General features: G+C 38.6%; 1 protein-coding gene across 1 annotated transcript in view; it reads right to left on the bottom strand.

Annotated features, from left to right (window-relative positions):
* LOC140229933 (AMP deaminase 2-like) overlaps positions 1–16833 on the bottom strand; it is a 77213-nt gene that overhangs the window by 13305 nt on the left and 47075 nt on the right. The window contains exons 3-8 of the mRNA XM_072310133.1: positions 16248–16404; positions 14854–15034; positions 5092–5308; positions 4321–4450; positions 3390–3527; positions 1519–1581 (exon numbers count right to left, since the gene is read on the bottom strand). Coding sequence (XP_072166234.1) covers positions 1519–1581; positions 3390–3527; positions 4321–4450; positions 5092–5308; positions 14854–15034; positions 16248–16404 — 886 coding nt within the window. The remainder of the gene's footprint in view (positions 1–1518; positions 1582–3389; positions 3528–4320; positions 4451–5091; positions 5309–14853; positions 15035–16247; positions 16405–16833) is intronic.

The following is a 16833-nucleotide window of genomic DNA, read 5'->3' as shown; positions in this document are numbered from 1 at the left end:
GGATACAAACCCAAGACCTCCTGATCTGGTACTGACTATTTAAAGCTATGAAAAGCCCTTGTATGATGGTCATTCCTGAAACCCCTTAATTTTCACTGCTTGTGTGGTGAGAAGCTATTAGGAACCTGACATAAACTCAGAAAATTTGGCATGGTAAATCTGGACACTTCAGAGATTTTCAAATATCTAAAAGCATTCATCTTCAAACACAGTTTAATTTTCCTAACAGCTTCATTTTGGCACAGTGTTAGAGACTGTGGAAGCACATAAGACTACACAGCTCATATCTTTCTTCAAACAGACATACAGTGCTAGTATAACTCAGGCAGCAGTGACAAGGTATAGCAGTGGTTGTTGCAATGGAATGTAATTTAATACTAGATGTAAATAAAACTGACAGATCCCATTTAAAACCTGTATCCTGATAAACAGATGAGACTATGGCATTTTCCTATGTGATACCTGAATCAGATACATACCGCAATTTGCTTTCTCTCAGTTCTTTTTTCTTTTAATGTTAAATTTGATCATGCTTCCTAACTGTCCACAACTGCAACACAATATCCTTTCTCAATTTTAAAGTTAATGGAAAGTCAATGTTCATATTTAACCCATTGAGGACCAGTCCCGAGTATACTCGGGCAAGTGTCTATGGGAAATGCACGTTGTAGCAAAATCAGCCCGTCCTCAACAGGTTACGTAGATAATGCTCCAAAAGCCATGTGCTCATTATCAGAGAAGGAAAACCTTTTACGTCATTACGAGGAAATACAGGAGGACTGTCTGATCCAAATAAATGAATTCTTGCGTCGAGCTTAAACACTGAACAATCAGTGCTTATCTCGGTCGATGTAGCCCAATTTGTTGACTGGCTTGTCCATGTAATATGCAGTCCAGAAGAATTTGCGGCAATTACCATGGTGAAACAAATCCACATGTTGGCAATTCTTCACGGACGGACAGAGAGAGAGAGAGAGAGGGAGAGAGAGAGACATACAGACAGACAGACGGACAGACAGTAAGATGGAGAAAAATAAAAATTATATCAGACAAAGAGACAAAAAGTCAGATAGGCAGACAGACTGACAGATATACAGACAAGACAGAAAGAAACAGACAGAAAGACTGTCAGTCATAAAGGGGGAGACAGATTCGGAACAAACAGAGAGACAAAGAATGATCAGATAAAATAAAGGAATGGAAACAGACGGACAGATAGACAGACAGTCATATACTAAGGAGAGATAGGTGAACACATAGAAATTATCAAAGATACAGAAAGAAAGTGTGATAGGAAGACAGAGACAGAAAAAAACCCCAGAAAGATGGACAGTCAGACAGGAGGAGACAGACAGATAACAAACTAAGGGAATAAAGGATGAGCAGATAAAACAAAGGAATGGAAACAAATAGACAAAAAGACAGACAGATGGATAGACATGGGATGACAGAGAAGAACAAAGAATAACAGATATATAAAGAGAGATCGTGAGAGATGGGGACTGATGGCAAACTTACAGCATGTACGTCAAGCATGTCCACGTTCATGTCGTAGGCATTGAGATTCATACTGTCAAACACCTGGGAGATGGTGGGGAAAACAGAAAAAAGAAGAAGATAAAGATAATGAACATGAAATTCAGGTGAAAGATTACAGGACGCTGTATCATAAAAGAGGTGTCTTGCATATAACCCAGCAGAAATCTCACAGCAGCTCCTCGGCAAAAATCCAGTAGAAATCACAAATTAGCATACTGCAAAAGTGGATATTTTCATGTGAATATCAAACTTTTCATGTTCAGACAGGTAAAGTGAATTTTGCATGTCTTTAATTCCACAGAATCAAAAAGTAACCTAGTATTACATAAAGGAAGCAAAAATTTTCGCGTGCTATCATTTTTGCGCTAGGGACACGTCACATAAAATGCGCAAAAATTTCCACTCTTACAATAATAATAGAAGCTTCCTTATTGTACAAAGCACTGGTAAAGAGACACATTCTTGTTTTGTTTGTTGAAACTTTCAGCTATGTTGTAACTACATAAAGTGAAATGGACACGGCTTTTATTCAATAATGTTGCCTTGGGTAAAACTTCCAAGCAAACTATAGCACTGGCAGAGAGCGACATCTGATAGAAATGTGCCCCCAGGCCAACAGGAAGGCCATGGTGATACAATAAGGATTATGGGGACCAGTTTATCTCTATTATCGCATTATTTTTAAGATTTTACTTTTGACTTTTCATTGCATTCAGGGCGCTGCTCCTCAGTATAACATTGACTTACTCCATAATTACATCCCTGTTAGATCTTTACGCTCATCCAACTCCGGTTCTCTGATAATTCCAAGATTCACTACAATATGGGGCACACGTGCCTTTGGCCATGCTGCTCCCACCTTATGGAATAACTTACCTTCAGCCGTAAGAAATTGTTCTTCATCAGACTCCTTTAAAAGCAGTCTAAAAACTCACTTGTTTAAAGCCTCAATTTGACTACTTATTACATGCACTTGATATTTGTATGTCCTTTATCTCCTTCACTTTCTCTTCCTTCCGCGCCTAGAGCACTCTGCAGAGTGGATTTGGCGCTATATAAATCATATCAATTATTATTATTATTATTATTCATTGACGTTTAGTTTCTCCAGCAAAGACAGCACTCCAGTAGGTTTACCAATTGTCAAATAAAGCACAGTATAAAGGGTTAAGGGTAGCAAGAGTTACAACTTTTGATGAGTAAACAGGGCGGCTAACGATCACATATCCAAACATGTAGATTCCAAAAAGCAATCAGTGAGATGTCTGTGTTACATATACCTCATTAGGCGTTAAAGGGAGAAGAAACCAATATGCACAAGTAAATCTAAATTGAGAGAATACTGCAATATCAATCACTGTTAGTACTTTTGAACGGATCATCCGATTTTCCTTGAACTTCACCGACATGTTCTATTAATATGGCTGCATTCACTTCAATAATCCATGCATAAATACTGGTTTCATTTGCCTTAAAAAAAAAAAGAAGCAACTCATCCTCCCCCCCCCCCCCCAAAAAAAAAGAAAAAAAAATCAGGAAAGAATTGGAATTCTTTTGTCAGGACATTGAAGAGATACATACATCTAGTCACAGAGCTTGAAAAGCGGGCAACATACACTGTATAAGCTGTTATTTTCGCGTATAGATATTTTTGTGAATGAGGAGGTCATGAACATTTTTGTGAGATGTTGTTTTCACAATTTTGATACCAACGCTATCACACTCATGCCTGTCAGTTTGAGATATTTTCAAGTGTTGCTAATTCGTGCTCCAACAGTGATTCGCGAAATTCACGAAAATCAAATCCTCGCGAAAATAACAGCTTAAACAGTAATCGCTCTTCCACGTACCTCCTTGAGAGTCATGGCTCGTCCAAGCTTCTTGTCGAAATAGACCTCCCGCGACGCCTCCGTCTTCATCTTCTTCTTGATGAAGCGCAGCAGGTGCTTCTGATTCATGCAGGACGCTGCGTGGACGTGAGTATCCACCTAAGGGAAAATTGGAAGCAATATATTTATATCAACTATGCATCCTCAAATCATATGTGCATTACACTCTAAACTAATAAGTAGCAAGGAACAATAAACTTATGAATTTAAATCCAAAATTATCTTTGAATAGTTTCATATAAAATTACAATTTTTTTTTTTATCCTTGAAGCCATATTGTATTTCTCAAATGACCTGATTATTGCAAATGCACTTTGATTTGTGTTTTGCTTTGTTTTTGTATTCTTTTTTTTTTCTCTCTCCCTTTGTTCATTTCTATACTTGGCTTCCTGTTATAATGCAATGCTCTAGGGGGTCAGCATTTTTACAAGGCCCATTGCTTTTAACTGTTGACCCCCTTCACATTAACTCACATCCTGATATTTCCTGTTTTGTGCTGTTGACACTTTTCACATATCAATTAAATGTAAGTACAGTCAAACTTTTCTACAGCGGCCACCCAAGGGAGATGAAAATAGTGGCAATTGTATACTGGTGGTCACTACAGACAAGGTCATTAACATGGCTTTTCTCTTGAGGGAAACTGTGTTTAGTGGTCGAATACGGCAGGTGGTCACTATAGACAGTGGTCGCTGTAGATAGGTTTGACTGTATATTATTATATGTGGAGCTTTTTTTTTTTTTTTTAATAATCTCATTTATATTTGTTTCCAATGAAAGACTGGTCAGTTGTATCTACGATGAGTGGGAAAAGACTTGAATTGAATTGAATTGAATTGGCTCAGGTATAAAGCTAATATAAAGAAGAGGGGGAGGGGCATTCGTTCCTGACCTTGCGGATGTTGTAGAAGTCACGGTGAGGCACGCTCTTCTGTGCGGCGAGTTCCTTCATCTCGTTCAAGAGGTTGTGAAGCTGGAACTTGGAGGACAGATAGGACAGCCGGCGATAGGAGAACGACTTACTGCAAAAGATTGAAATAATCAAACAAACGATCAAAACCCAACAAGAGAAAAGTAAGGGATGAGATTGATAGGGTTTGGTGTTGATAACCATAAGGATGATGGTATCAAGTTCTTAATATGTGACCCGCTGCAACAAAAGGATCCAAAAGTTGAGGGAGGTCGATTTTCAGAGAATGACATGACATTAATTATTCCCTTACTCTTCCGCTTTAATTTCATATAAAATACGACTCATAAAAATACTCAGTTGCAGAGATATTGGTGATTTTATGAGATTACGTCTAGTGATCGAGGAAATTGGTATTTTGAGAAAACTGCCTCTGCCTATTTCCTCAATATTTTCTTTATATTATTTCCCATGCATGACACCATAGAATGTTGTAGTCTTCTCATTCAGTGATGGTGGCACTGAAATATCAAAAATGTGTAACTTTTCAATGGATTGTCTGATTTCCCTCAAACTTTGCTAATAGGTTCTACTTACAGTGTAGATTACTGCATTCCCTCAATCTACATAAACACATGTTTATTTGGGTTCCATTCCCCTTTAAGTGGAAGAAGGATTTTATCAACTCTTTCTCTAATTCCTGTCACTTTCACCCCCTGTTACCAGGCAAAAGGAATCTTGATATCCTCTTACATTGGTCCATTGGCAATCAGTGCCAGCAGCTTGTTCATGTCCATGAGGAAGGTCGCCCGGTCCGGGTACGCCAGCTCGATTGGCTCGTTGCGCTCCATCTTCTCAGCATCCTCGAAGACGCGCACGACCCCGTCGACGATCCTTAGCTCGCAGGAGATGGCGTCAGGCATCTCCAGGGAGAAGGGGTCCGACCTCGACGGAGGGTTTATGGGGTGATCTAGAGGTCGTATGAGAGAAAGACAGGACGTGAAATCATCACCTTCAAAATCTCAGTCTGATTCTGTTCAGATACACTTTATAATGAAGCAAAGACTTGCAGTATCATTGTTTATTCTTGTGATAAGTGAAGTTTGATTGACTTGGATTTGCTGTTTGAAATGGAAGATTTTACCTCACTCAAGTGATCTATGACTTTGACCCCATGACCTGAAGAAAATTATTATTTCCTATCTTTGTGACATGTGAACTTTGATCAAATTCATCAAATGCTTCATGGAGTCATCCTTTGCTCGTTTGAAAGTCAAGTTAATTCTACCTCACTCATGTCATCTTTGACTTTGACCATGCCCACCTTTGACCCCATGACCAGAAGTCTATGCTGTTCATTTCAGCAGTCATATGTACAAAATATACATACAGTTCACACTTCAGCAGGGCATCTGCAAATATCTTTTACAGTGTATTGAGATACGATTCAGAGTTGACCAACGGATGGACAAATGCCAAAAACTTTATGCCCACAGCATCACTATACATCAAGGGCATAGAAAGTAATCAGTAAAACCAACTTTATTGTATCATGACAGATGCTGAAGTTTTACTCTTGATGAATTCAAGATTTTTCATCCTTTGCGAGGTGGAGTCATATTTCCTCCAGTTTTGCATGCCACCAGAACACAACAGTCTAAACCAAAGTCTTGTTTGTTAATGAAGGTTTGCGCTACAGACATTTCTCCCACAATGCACAGTTTTAAAATTTGGCTTTTTTCCTTCAGAATTGCCACTCTTATCAAGTGACGTTTTGAAATCCATCAATCTTATTTTATGGCATTACCTTTGTGCCTTGCTTACAGCCCCCTCCCCCCAAACAGATATACCTACACGTCATGATCTACTCATGCATTTGAATACTCACAAGCAAACTTTAATATTACTTGATACCGATTCCTCATTCTTGTATGGGGAGGATGAGATTATATGTTATGGGGCAGTGAAGTACATACATTATCAGTGCACCTCCAATAGGAGAGTCCAACGTATTCAGACATATTTGTTTGAAATACACCACAACTTACAGGGCCACTGCAAGCATTTAGAGCAATATATCTTCGATATAAAGTATATCAAATATATATATACACAGCAAAGGTATGATGGGTGATGTTTGGATGGGGGAGAATCAAGAAAGGGAACATATAACTCTCTCTCCCCTCTATCTCTCTACTCTCTCATTGTCCTTTTAAAGGGATGGTATAGTTTTGGTTGAGATGGGGATTCAGATTTTAACTTTTTGTGAGATAATTAGAAACCACTTAAAGGACAAGTTCACCTTCATTAACATAATGATTGAGAGAATGCAGCAATATTAGTAGAACACATCAATGAAAGTTTGAGGAAAATTGGACAATCGATGCAAAAGTTATGAATTTTTTAAATTTTTGCATTGCAACCGCTGGATGAGGAGACTACCAAGGCTCGTGATGTCATGTGAGTACAACAATATAAAGAAAATGTAAAGAAAATTCAACATATTTTCACCTTTTCGCATAATAAAAGAGCACTTGACTTGCCTCTTTCTAAAGGCAATTGGAATAATATTACCCATAACATATGTCAGTAACAAGTCAAGGGAATGTGTACTTTTTTCAAAAGAGGAAATTTTGTGAAATTCTCTTTATATTTTCCTTATATTGTTGTACGCATGTGACATCATACACTGCATTAGTCTTCTCATCCAGCGGTGACTTCACAAAAACTTCAAAAATTCATAACTTTTGAACGGATTGTCCGATTTTCCTCAAACTTTCAATGATGTGTTCTACTAATATTGTTACATTCTCTTAATCCTTATGTTAATGAAGGTGAACTTGTCCTTTAAACATGAAATATTAATGATCATACAATAATTGTAAGAGGAACTGAAAGTTCATTTGATGAAAATTGGTTTTGAAACGGCTGAGATATCCAAAAACAAAGGTCCTACTCTTAATACAATTGTAGAAAGGTGGGACCCACCTTTTATTAGGGCCACTCTGTTTTACTTTGTTTTTGCATATCTCAAACCCTTCAAAACTGATTTTCATCAAATAAACTTTAAATTCCTTTTGCAATTGTATGCACTTTATCATTTCATGTAAGTGGTTTCTAATTATCTCACAAAAATATCTTTCTATCTTTCTACTTTTTTCACTTTTTATCCTCTCTCTCTCTCTCCTTCTCTCTCTTTCTGTCTCCGTGCTCTTTCTCTTCCCCAATTTTTATTTTTTCTTTCATCCTATTCTATTTTTCTCTTTTTCTTCTCTCTCTTCATTCCTGCTCTAGCTTTTCTCTTTCTTCTCCTCCTTCATTTTCCCACTCTCACCCTTTTCTTTTAACTTGTCATTCTCTCCCTCCCTCTCTCCTTTTCTTTCTCTCTCTCTCTTCTCCTCATACACTTGTATCTTCCCACTCTCTTAGCTTTCTCCAGCCCTCTCTCACTTCTGCTAAAATGGTGGCACATGTTATGAAATTGACAAACAAAGTGCTCACGGTGATTAATTTTGATGAACCAAACGGGCAACTCATTTTTTCTTCTTTTTGCCAAATGAGATGTTAACCCTGGCAGTAAGCAGCAATAAGTTGAAATGGCGCATTTGCCTTTCACTATATCAATTTCTGTATTTAAGGGTTTTGTACGCACAAGCTGCATACAGGAAACATCATTTGTTTCTCTTACTTTAATTTCTTAACTCTGACTGTACATCATCTTTCAAATATTGCGATTTGTTTCTAAATACAAATGTACTTACTAGTGTATCTCAATCTAAAACGTAAGTTCAGGCTCAAACTTGCAATGAATAGTATTTGTAACAACATCGCTCACTCTTACAGCTGTACTATCCTCACTGTTCATCTGGAGTGAAAAGCAAAAACAAAAACAAAAACAAACCTACATAGATCTATTGCCTGCATGAAATGTGCTTTAAAAAAAATCAAGGTGACTGAGCAGCAAGTTGTTTTGCACAATGGGAAAGCAACAACACAACATAGGAATTATGCGATATTGACAGTTAAATCTGGGCATTGCCATCAACAAAATATTGGATGACTTGAATAGATTTAAATTGATTTGTTCACATGGAAGGTACTGAATGTTTGTAAAGCAAGCAACCACAGAACAAGATGGCTCAGAGTTCCCTCCAAAGGACTAGGCAATGGGAGATAAGTGCCTTGCCTCGGGACACAGCTGCTGCTGCTAGGGGACTTGAACCACAGACCTCGTGACTGCTAGTCTGTGGCCTTAACCACTGAGCAACATTGGTGCAGAAAATTTTGACATTTCTTCAATTTTGGCTTTAAAGAGGAAATTCAAAGAAAATTACAATGTGGTGCAAATCATATGCTGCGTTCATGCTAGAATCTTGGAAATGAAAAAATGTTAGACTTTTGCTCATTCCACAATGGGGAATGTAACACGAGCAAAGAAAAAATTCACACGATATCTGTGGTAATATCTTTGAAAAAACACACACAAACAAAATATTCAGATGAAATATTTGAATCTCCTGTTTTCTTCACTGAAGTATGTCATTTCAGAGAAGCTATTAGAAATAAAAGCCATTTTAAATCAGCACCCGGGAAGTTATGTTGTCTTGTTAAGATGCAACTCTTTAAATTTTTTCTTTCCTTCAAAATTTGTCAAAATCTTTTCTCAGTTCACAGACAGAACAGAAACCCTGAAATTGTCTAGTCTCCACCACCGGTATTATTCACGCACAGACGCACAGCACACTCGTTAAAGATTTGCTAGTTTTGACGAGTCTCAAAAATTTCTTAAACAGATTAGTTTTGATGGATACTTGGGTCAGATTAAAGTATTACTCGTTACATTTGAAGTTATTGCAACTGATTGACAAATTGCCCCACATCAACATAAATAAGCATTGAATTTATCAGTGTTTTGCTAGTAGCCATGATAAAAAGAAATTATGGGTGTATGCAGTACCCACTGCATACTTCAAGAATTAGAACCAGCACTGGCTATCAGGTGGAAGCTTGGTGGTCTAGTGGAAAAGAGGCCTGTCTGGAGATCAGGAGGTTGAAGCTTCGAATCCTGTGCAAGTACATGTACGTACGCCCATGATTTCTTTTAATCATGGCTACTATCAAAAACGCTGATCAATTCAGTGCTTATTTACGCCCATGTAGGGCAGAAATTTGTCAATCAGTTGCAATAAAAATATCTTGACAGAAGAATTTCATGAATTTGAGTATCTCAAATTATTGATATAAAGTTATGATCTCATGAAAATTGTCAGTGACACGTTTTCAAGCCATCTAAAAAAAACAAAAAAAAAACCTTTTTTCTGGTTGTACTATTTTGATAGTTTCTTTGTTTTTCCCCCCGTAATATCTTTCTCTAAAACTACACTGAATGAATTTTTCTCGTTAAAATGAAGGCCATGATGAAAGTGGATTTATGATATGGAAAGTGTAGAATACACTTCCGCACCACAACAAAATTCCGCTCTGATAACAAGTAAAATCATATGCATGGGAAAGTACAAGTTTCATCAGAAATGGGCTCATAAATGAGAAAGCCAAGGAACCATAAAGGTTCCCATGTTTTCACAGAACATTCACGCAGACAGGAGTGAGGATCGGTTCACTACACTCCGGCAAAAATTTGCAAGATTGCTGCTTATCTGTCAAGAGTTAATAGAAAGGGGTGTTCAGGGGGCAAAAGATTTTAGTCACTGCAAAGGTTGTGAGAAAAGCACCCATGATGTGTGAAACACCCAGTAACACTGTCAAAAATCAGGTTGTCACCAAGTATATGGCAGAAGTATGTGTTATGTCAAATAAAAAGGGAATGTGCATTTCCTAAAAAAAAACAACAATGTCCATTACATGACATATCATTTAACTTTTCACATGTTAAATACAGTTATATTTTCTGTTTTGATGTACTGTACATGATTTGTTTTTTATTCGTTCATACTTTTGAATTGTGCACTGTCAGGAATTTTTATATATGAACCCATTGAAAAACAGCTTATGCTGCATGGGTCTTCCCATTTTGAAATGCATAACACAATGAATGAATGAGTGAATAATCATGGTATGGTAAAGAAAGCAGAATACAGTATCTGTGATGGCGGGGTCAATGATATCAAATTGTGATCACAATAAATGTGACATGAAAGGCACATCATAACACTCACAAAAAACTTTTTTGAAGAAAAAAACAAAAAAGAGAGCAAAAACAACTGAACTGCAATGCCCAGCCCCACACACTCATATCCATGTCTGTATTTTTTTTTTTTTTGTCCTCTGTCCCCTCCCCCTCACTTTAAAAAAAGATTAAAGGTGCTTCTTCTTCTTAAAAAAAAAACACATATTGCTATATCCATCCCCCCCCCCCATCTCAAAAGAGAAAGTTTGAATGGTTTTACTGAAAAAAAAAAGAGGGAAAAAAATTGAGGAATTACAGTATTATCAGATGATTATACAAAAGGAATCCCACAACATGCACAAATCTCAGACTTCAAATGAATGATTTTTTTTTTTGCATGGAGTCTTTTTTATTTTCTTAAGTGATTGAAAAATTGCCCTTCATCAAATCAAATGAGCTCTGATTATTCAGCGGTTTCAGCAGAAGCATGATAAGTTTGACATAAGTATGCAGGACCCGCTGCCATACGGGATCAGGACCAACACTAGCTGTCTTGCAAAAGCTCAGCAGTCTAGTAGTTATGAGGCCTGTCTATAGTAATCAAAGATTGTTGGTTTAAGTCCAAATCATGTACAACCATGATTTTTTCATCACACGGCTACTACTGTACATAGGTCATGTATTTTGCAGTGTTTTTATTTTTGTGAATTTCTGCAGGTTAGGTGCTATTTGCAAATTTAAGACCACGGAAAATTATTAACTCTGACCTCCACATGGATGTGTCATACAAGCATACATGTCTCCCTTTATTGCTGTACTCCGGGATCATGAATTCAACCACTTGTAAAAGTGTAGTACTGTAAACTGAAAGATCAGCACTTATTTATATTTATAAAGGGCAATTTGTCAATAGCAATAAATCACAGATTCGCAGCTTATGCACATCGCTTCTATTTAAATCATTTCCTTTGCCATTAATGAACAAACACAACCACATCCGAACGTTAGATGTGCGTTCAGATTATAATGAAGTATAATAACAATAATAAAAGGTTAATAAGCATAATGTGGTTAGGAAACACCTGTATTTTTCATGTGGATGCCTTTTCAATGCACTGCAAATGTAAACCCAGTCACTCTCGAGTACGTAACGACACACGTGGACCTTTCGAGAGTGAAATGTTTGTAAACGTGTCGTGTTCTTCTCCAGCATCAACATGCTCAAAATACTCACCTCCCTCGCCTAGGAACATGTACAGAGAGCGAAAAACAACAGAGACAAAATTTGAAATATGTATGTACATACAATGTGCATACTATCTATTTTGTAGATGTGCATGATTGTTATTCAAATAAAACAAACACATTTGTACATATTGCATGTGCGTATGCATATTAAAATTGATCTATAAAAACAGTGCATATCAAACAAACAAAAAATAATAAAAAATAAAGATTTGGGGCTACCAATATTCGGATTTAAATGCTATGCAACTTCTTAGGTTGTATAACCTTCATCAGTGCCCCATAATGGAGTTGTTATGTTCAGTGATACACTATTCTGCTAAAGATAAAATCAATTAGATAAATTAGACTGAAATCTAATGAAAGACACAGGCCTACGAATTTGCATCTTGTAGGTGATAAGTGAAAGTGCCATGACTTTTAATTGCACAGAAGAAAAAATGCAACACATGGGAATTTACAGAAAGCTTTGTACGACCAAAAAAAAAAAAAAATATGTGTGTCATTACAATATCCAGGTGCAACAAATGAGCAGCACTTTGCATGGTAATTGATCTGGAAAATTAATGAACTGCCATTACGTCAAATCTCCTCTGGTGAACCACCACTTTAAAGGGTGTGTACAGTTCTGGTCGAGGTGAAGATTTAGCTTTTAACGTTTTGTGAGATATTCAGAAACCACTCTGTGAGATGTGAAAGAGCGTGCAGTTCTAAGGGGTATCAAAAGTTTATTTGATGAAAATCGGTTTTGAAATGGCTGAGATATCCAAAAACAAGGTGAAACAAAGAGATACTAATAAAGTTGGGGCATGTCGCCTTTTATTATTAGCACTTTTTGGGATATCTCAGCCATTTGAAAACCAATTTTCATCAAATAAACGTTGAATCCTTCTTAAAATTACATGCTCTTTCATATTTCAGAAGAGGCTTTTCATTATCTCACTTAGGAATGTTCAAAACATGAATCCTTACTTCAACCAGTACTGTACAGTCCCTTTAAATTCAAAGCAGGGTTTGATGGAGCCTTGCAACAAAGTGTTACAGAGCGTAACTTTCACATGAACATGATTCAGATGAGCACTTTAATATGAAAAATGCTAGGTGCGGATACTGTCTAGACAGTATAGAAACTTTAAAGGGACTGTACAGTACTAGTTGAGGTGGTAATTCATGTTTTTTACATTCCCAAGTGAGATAATGAGAAACCTCTTATGAAATATGAAAGAGCATGTAATTTTAAGAAGGATTCAACGTTTATTTGATGAAAATTGGTTCTCAAATGGCTGAGATATCCAAAAAAAGTGCTAATAATAAAAGGCGACATGCCACAGCTTTATTAGGATCTCTTTGTTTCACCTTGTTTTTTGATATCTCAGCCACTTCAAAACCGATTTTCATCAAATAAACTTTTCATACCCCTTAGAACTGCATGCTCTTTGACATCTCATGCAGTGGTTTCTGAATATCTCGCAAAATGTTAAAAGCTAAATCCTCGCCTCGACCAGAACTGTACACACCCTTTAAGTTTTGCATCCTGCATGAAACAAGAGACCCGCGGGTCTAGCGCTCACCTGAGTATCGCAAGTTCACCTTTCACGCAGTCACTAATCTAAATTATTCACAGCTCTACTAAAATTTGACCAGGCTTCTCAAGTAGAAGATGAAAATGTACAATAAGGGCCGAAATTTTTAAAGATTCCTTCATTTGGGGGGATTGGGGGCCCCCTGGGGCCCTCTGGGTGAGGCATGGTGCCCATTTTGATAAATTGAGATCCTGACCCCCTAGGGATGCTACCTGCCAAGTTTGACGAAAATCCATCATGAGGTTTTCAGGAAGAAGATGAAAATGTACAATTCAGGCCCCCATTTGGACCTTCCCAACCCCCCCCCCCCCTGCCCCCAAGAGGGGCACCCCTGGATTTGCTATGAACAAACTTGAAACTACAGTCATTAATGTACTCACTCATAGTATTATCTTAGCTCTATAACTTCTGATTCTAGAGAAGATTTTTAAAGATTCCTTCATTTTGGGGGGTTTGGCCCCGCTGGGGCCCCTGGGTGGGGCATGGTGCCCATTTTAACAAATTGAGATCCTAACACCCTAGGGATACTACCTGCCAAGTTTGGTGAAAATTGGTCATGGGGTTCTCAAGAAGAAGATGAAAATGTATAATTTAGGCCCCATTAGGACCCCTCCCCACCCCCCTCCCCTGGGTCCCAAGGGGGGCACCCCTGATTCTGCCATGAACAAACTTGAAACTACAGTCATCAATGTACTAACTCATAGTATTAACTTAGCTCTATCACTTCTGGTTCTAGAGAAGAAGATTTTTACAGATTCCTTAATTTTGGGGGGTTTGGGCCCCCCTGGGGGCCCCCTGGGTGGGGCATGGTGCCCATTTTAACAAATTGAGTTCCTACCCCCTAGGGATGCTACCTGCCAAGTTTGATGAAAATCGGTCTTGGGGTTTTCAAGAAGAAGATAAAAATGTAAAAGTTTACGCACGACGGACGACGCACGACGGACGACGCACGACGCACGACGCACGACGGACGCCGGACGAAGGGCGATCGCAATAGCTCACTTGAGCCTTTGGCTCAGGTGAGCTAAAAAACCAAACAAAGCAAATCAAGAAACTTAATTCAATCTAGGAAAGGAAATTATCAGCAGTGTTCCCTATGACACTAAACTGGTTTATAGCAGCATGATAGGACATGGCAAAAAGTAAAACTAAACATACTACCATGTACAGCGCAAACTGAACAGAAAGATGCAAAATGAGAAACATGAAAACAATATCAACTAAACCTAATGCCGTATACACGCAGAGAGAGTCTGGGCAACCCAGTGTTTGGCTAATGAGCTGTGATTGGTCAATAGTTGATCCCACAATCGCCAGGTGCCATATCGTTACTCAACACCGAGCACCCCACTCAGTGGTTATTGTTACCAGATGCAGAAAGCACTGCATGTATAGAATGTGTGAACAAACATAACACACTCCGTGCTTGGTAATGAGCTCTGGACTTGGTAATAGACTCTGGACTGAGTAACAACATGGCGCCTAGCACTGCCATTGGCCAGACCTCCATCTACAGCATCGAATACAACAGAAAAGTGAGAGCGCCCTCTACTGACTAACCTCTGACGTCCTTGAGTGGGCTGATGGCCTCCTCCTCCTCCAGTGGCTTCTTGTCCACCTGGCGCAGGTAGAAGGCCGTGGTGCGGGGGAAGGTCTGCATGGCCTGCTGCATGTATTTCTCCCGGATCAGCAGGGCCTCCACCAGGGAGAGGGAGGCGTTGTGTAGGTCCTCTGGGGGCACCTGGGGAGGGCGGGGGAGGGGGGAATTCCCCACAAAAAACAACAACAACAATGCAACAATAAAGATAATAGAAAAAAAAATTAGGGTGAAGCAGTAACTTATGATAGGATATGATGGGATCTTGTCTTGTCTTTGTTTTGTTTTTCTTTTATTTGTTTGTTTGTTTGGTTTGTTTGATGTTGGTTTGTTTTTGTTTTTTGTTTGTTTGTTTGTTTGTTTGTTTGTTTTTTTTTTGGGGGGGGGGGGGGAGTGAGTTGGTATTGGTGTTGGTAAGCCAAGGGGGATTATCATGGCACAAACTTTGGCTGCTGCACGAACACCTGTGGTTCTCGTGAGGAACAATCCACAGCCATTTCCATCAACTGAAACTTTATTGTGTGCTTTAGAAATTTTCTCAAGGATGACAGATATGGCACTCCATATCTTCTTAATACATGTTCATTGCTTCTTGTTGTCCTTCACATTCAAATAAAACTAAAAACAGCCAATACTAGGGCTCATTTTTCTCAGGCGCCATAATTTCTGTAACATAAATCATTTTGGAAACAGGAGTGATGCAGTAGTTTTGATCTGATGCAACATCAGCACAGAATTCCCTAGCCTGGTTTCACTATGGAAGAAAACCCTCACTGATATCTACACAATATCTTTGAAAAGCTGTAGCAATAGGTAAGAACAAAGGGTTTGCACAAGATACAGTGTACATTCTGCAATGTGTATATGATACTGGCGTCCTTTTCATCCTACAATTTTATATGGACATTGATGGATCTTTCTCCATCTTGTATTAAAGGGATGGTATAGTATTGGTGGAGATGAGGATTGGGGTTATAACTATTTGCAAGATACCAAGAGACCACATATATACGAAATAATACAGAGCAAACCCTTTTAAGAGGAATTCAATTTCTAAAAAAAAAAGATGAAAATCAGTTTTGGAATGGCCGAGACATCCAAACATAAAAGTAAAACAAAGCGATCCTAATAAAAGGTGGGTCCCACAATCTACTAGGATTGCTCTGTTTTGGATATCTCACCCATTTCAAAACCAATTTTTCATCAAATAAATGCCAAATCCCTCTTGGAATTACATGCTCTTTCATATTTCATTTATAAGAGGTTTCTCATTACCTCACCAAAAAATGTTAGAAACCGGGAGTTAGGTCTAGACAAAAACTTTACGATCCCTTTAACAGAGGTTTTGCCATCTCACCCCGCTTTTATCTTCCCCACTGATGGACACGCGTTGGAACTCGAGGGCGAGCCTGGTGGTCATGTGACTGTAGGAGTCTTCAATCTCCTGGGGCAACGGGGGAGGGCTGTGCTGCTCCTCCATCCCATTTTCCTTCTCAAAGTTCTTGGACAGGGATCTGTGATTGACGACGGGCGCCAGGGGAAGAGCGGGATGGGGGTGAACGGGGGATGGTGTGTGGGGGGAGGGGAAGGGAGGGGAGGGGAGGAACCACGGGAGGGACGTGGGGAGAAGGTGGAAGATATGAGGAAAAGGAGAGTAGAGAATGGATACCAGAATCAAGGGAAGAATCAAAGATGGGTAACAAATGGAAGATGGGACATAATGATGGTATTAAAGAAGGAACGGGAATATATACACAGACAGGCGTGGTTTCATGCATAGCAAGAAGATAGCATTAGAGAGAGAGAAGAAGAAGAAGGAGGACGAGATGGATGGAAGGAAAGAGTGAGAAAGACAAAGAGTAGTAGATGGCATACAAGAACAAAGGGAGAAATGGATGGAAGAATGAAAGAACGGAGAAATAGACAGATTGAATGTACATTAA

The sequence above is a fragment of the Diadema setosum genome, chromosome 6, assembly GCF_964275005.1.
Source record: "Diadema setosum chromosome 6, eeDiaSeto1, whole genome shotgun sequence".
NCBI lineage: Eukaryota > Metazoa > Echinodermata > Echinoidea > Diadematoida > Diadematidae > Diadema > Diadema setosum.
This window is presented reverse-complemented; position numbering and strand designations above follow the sequence as displayed.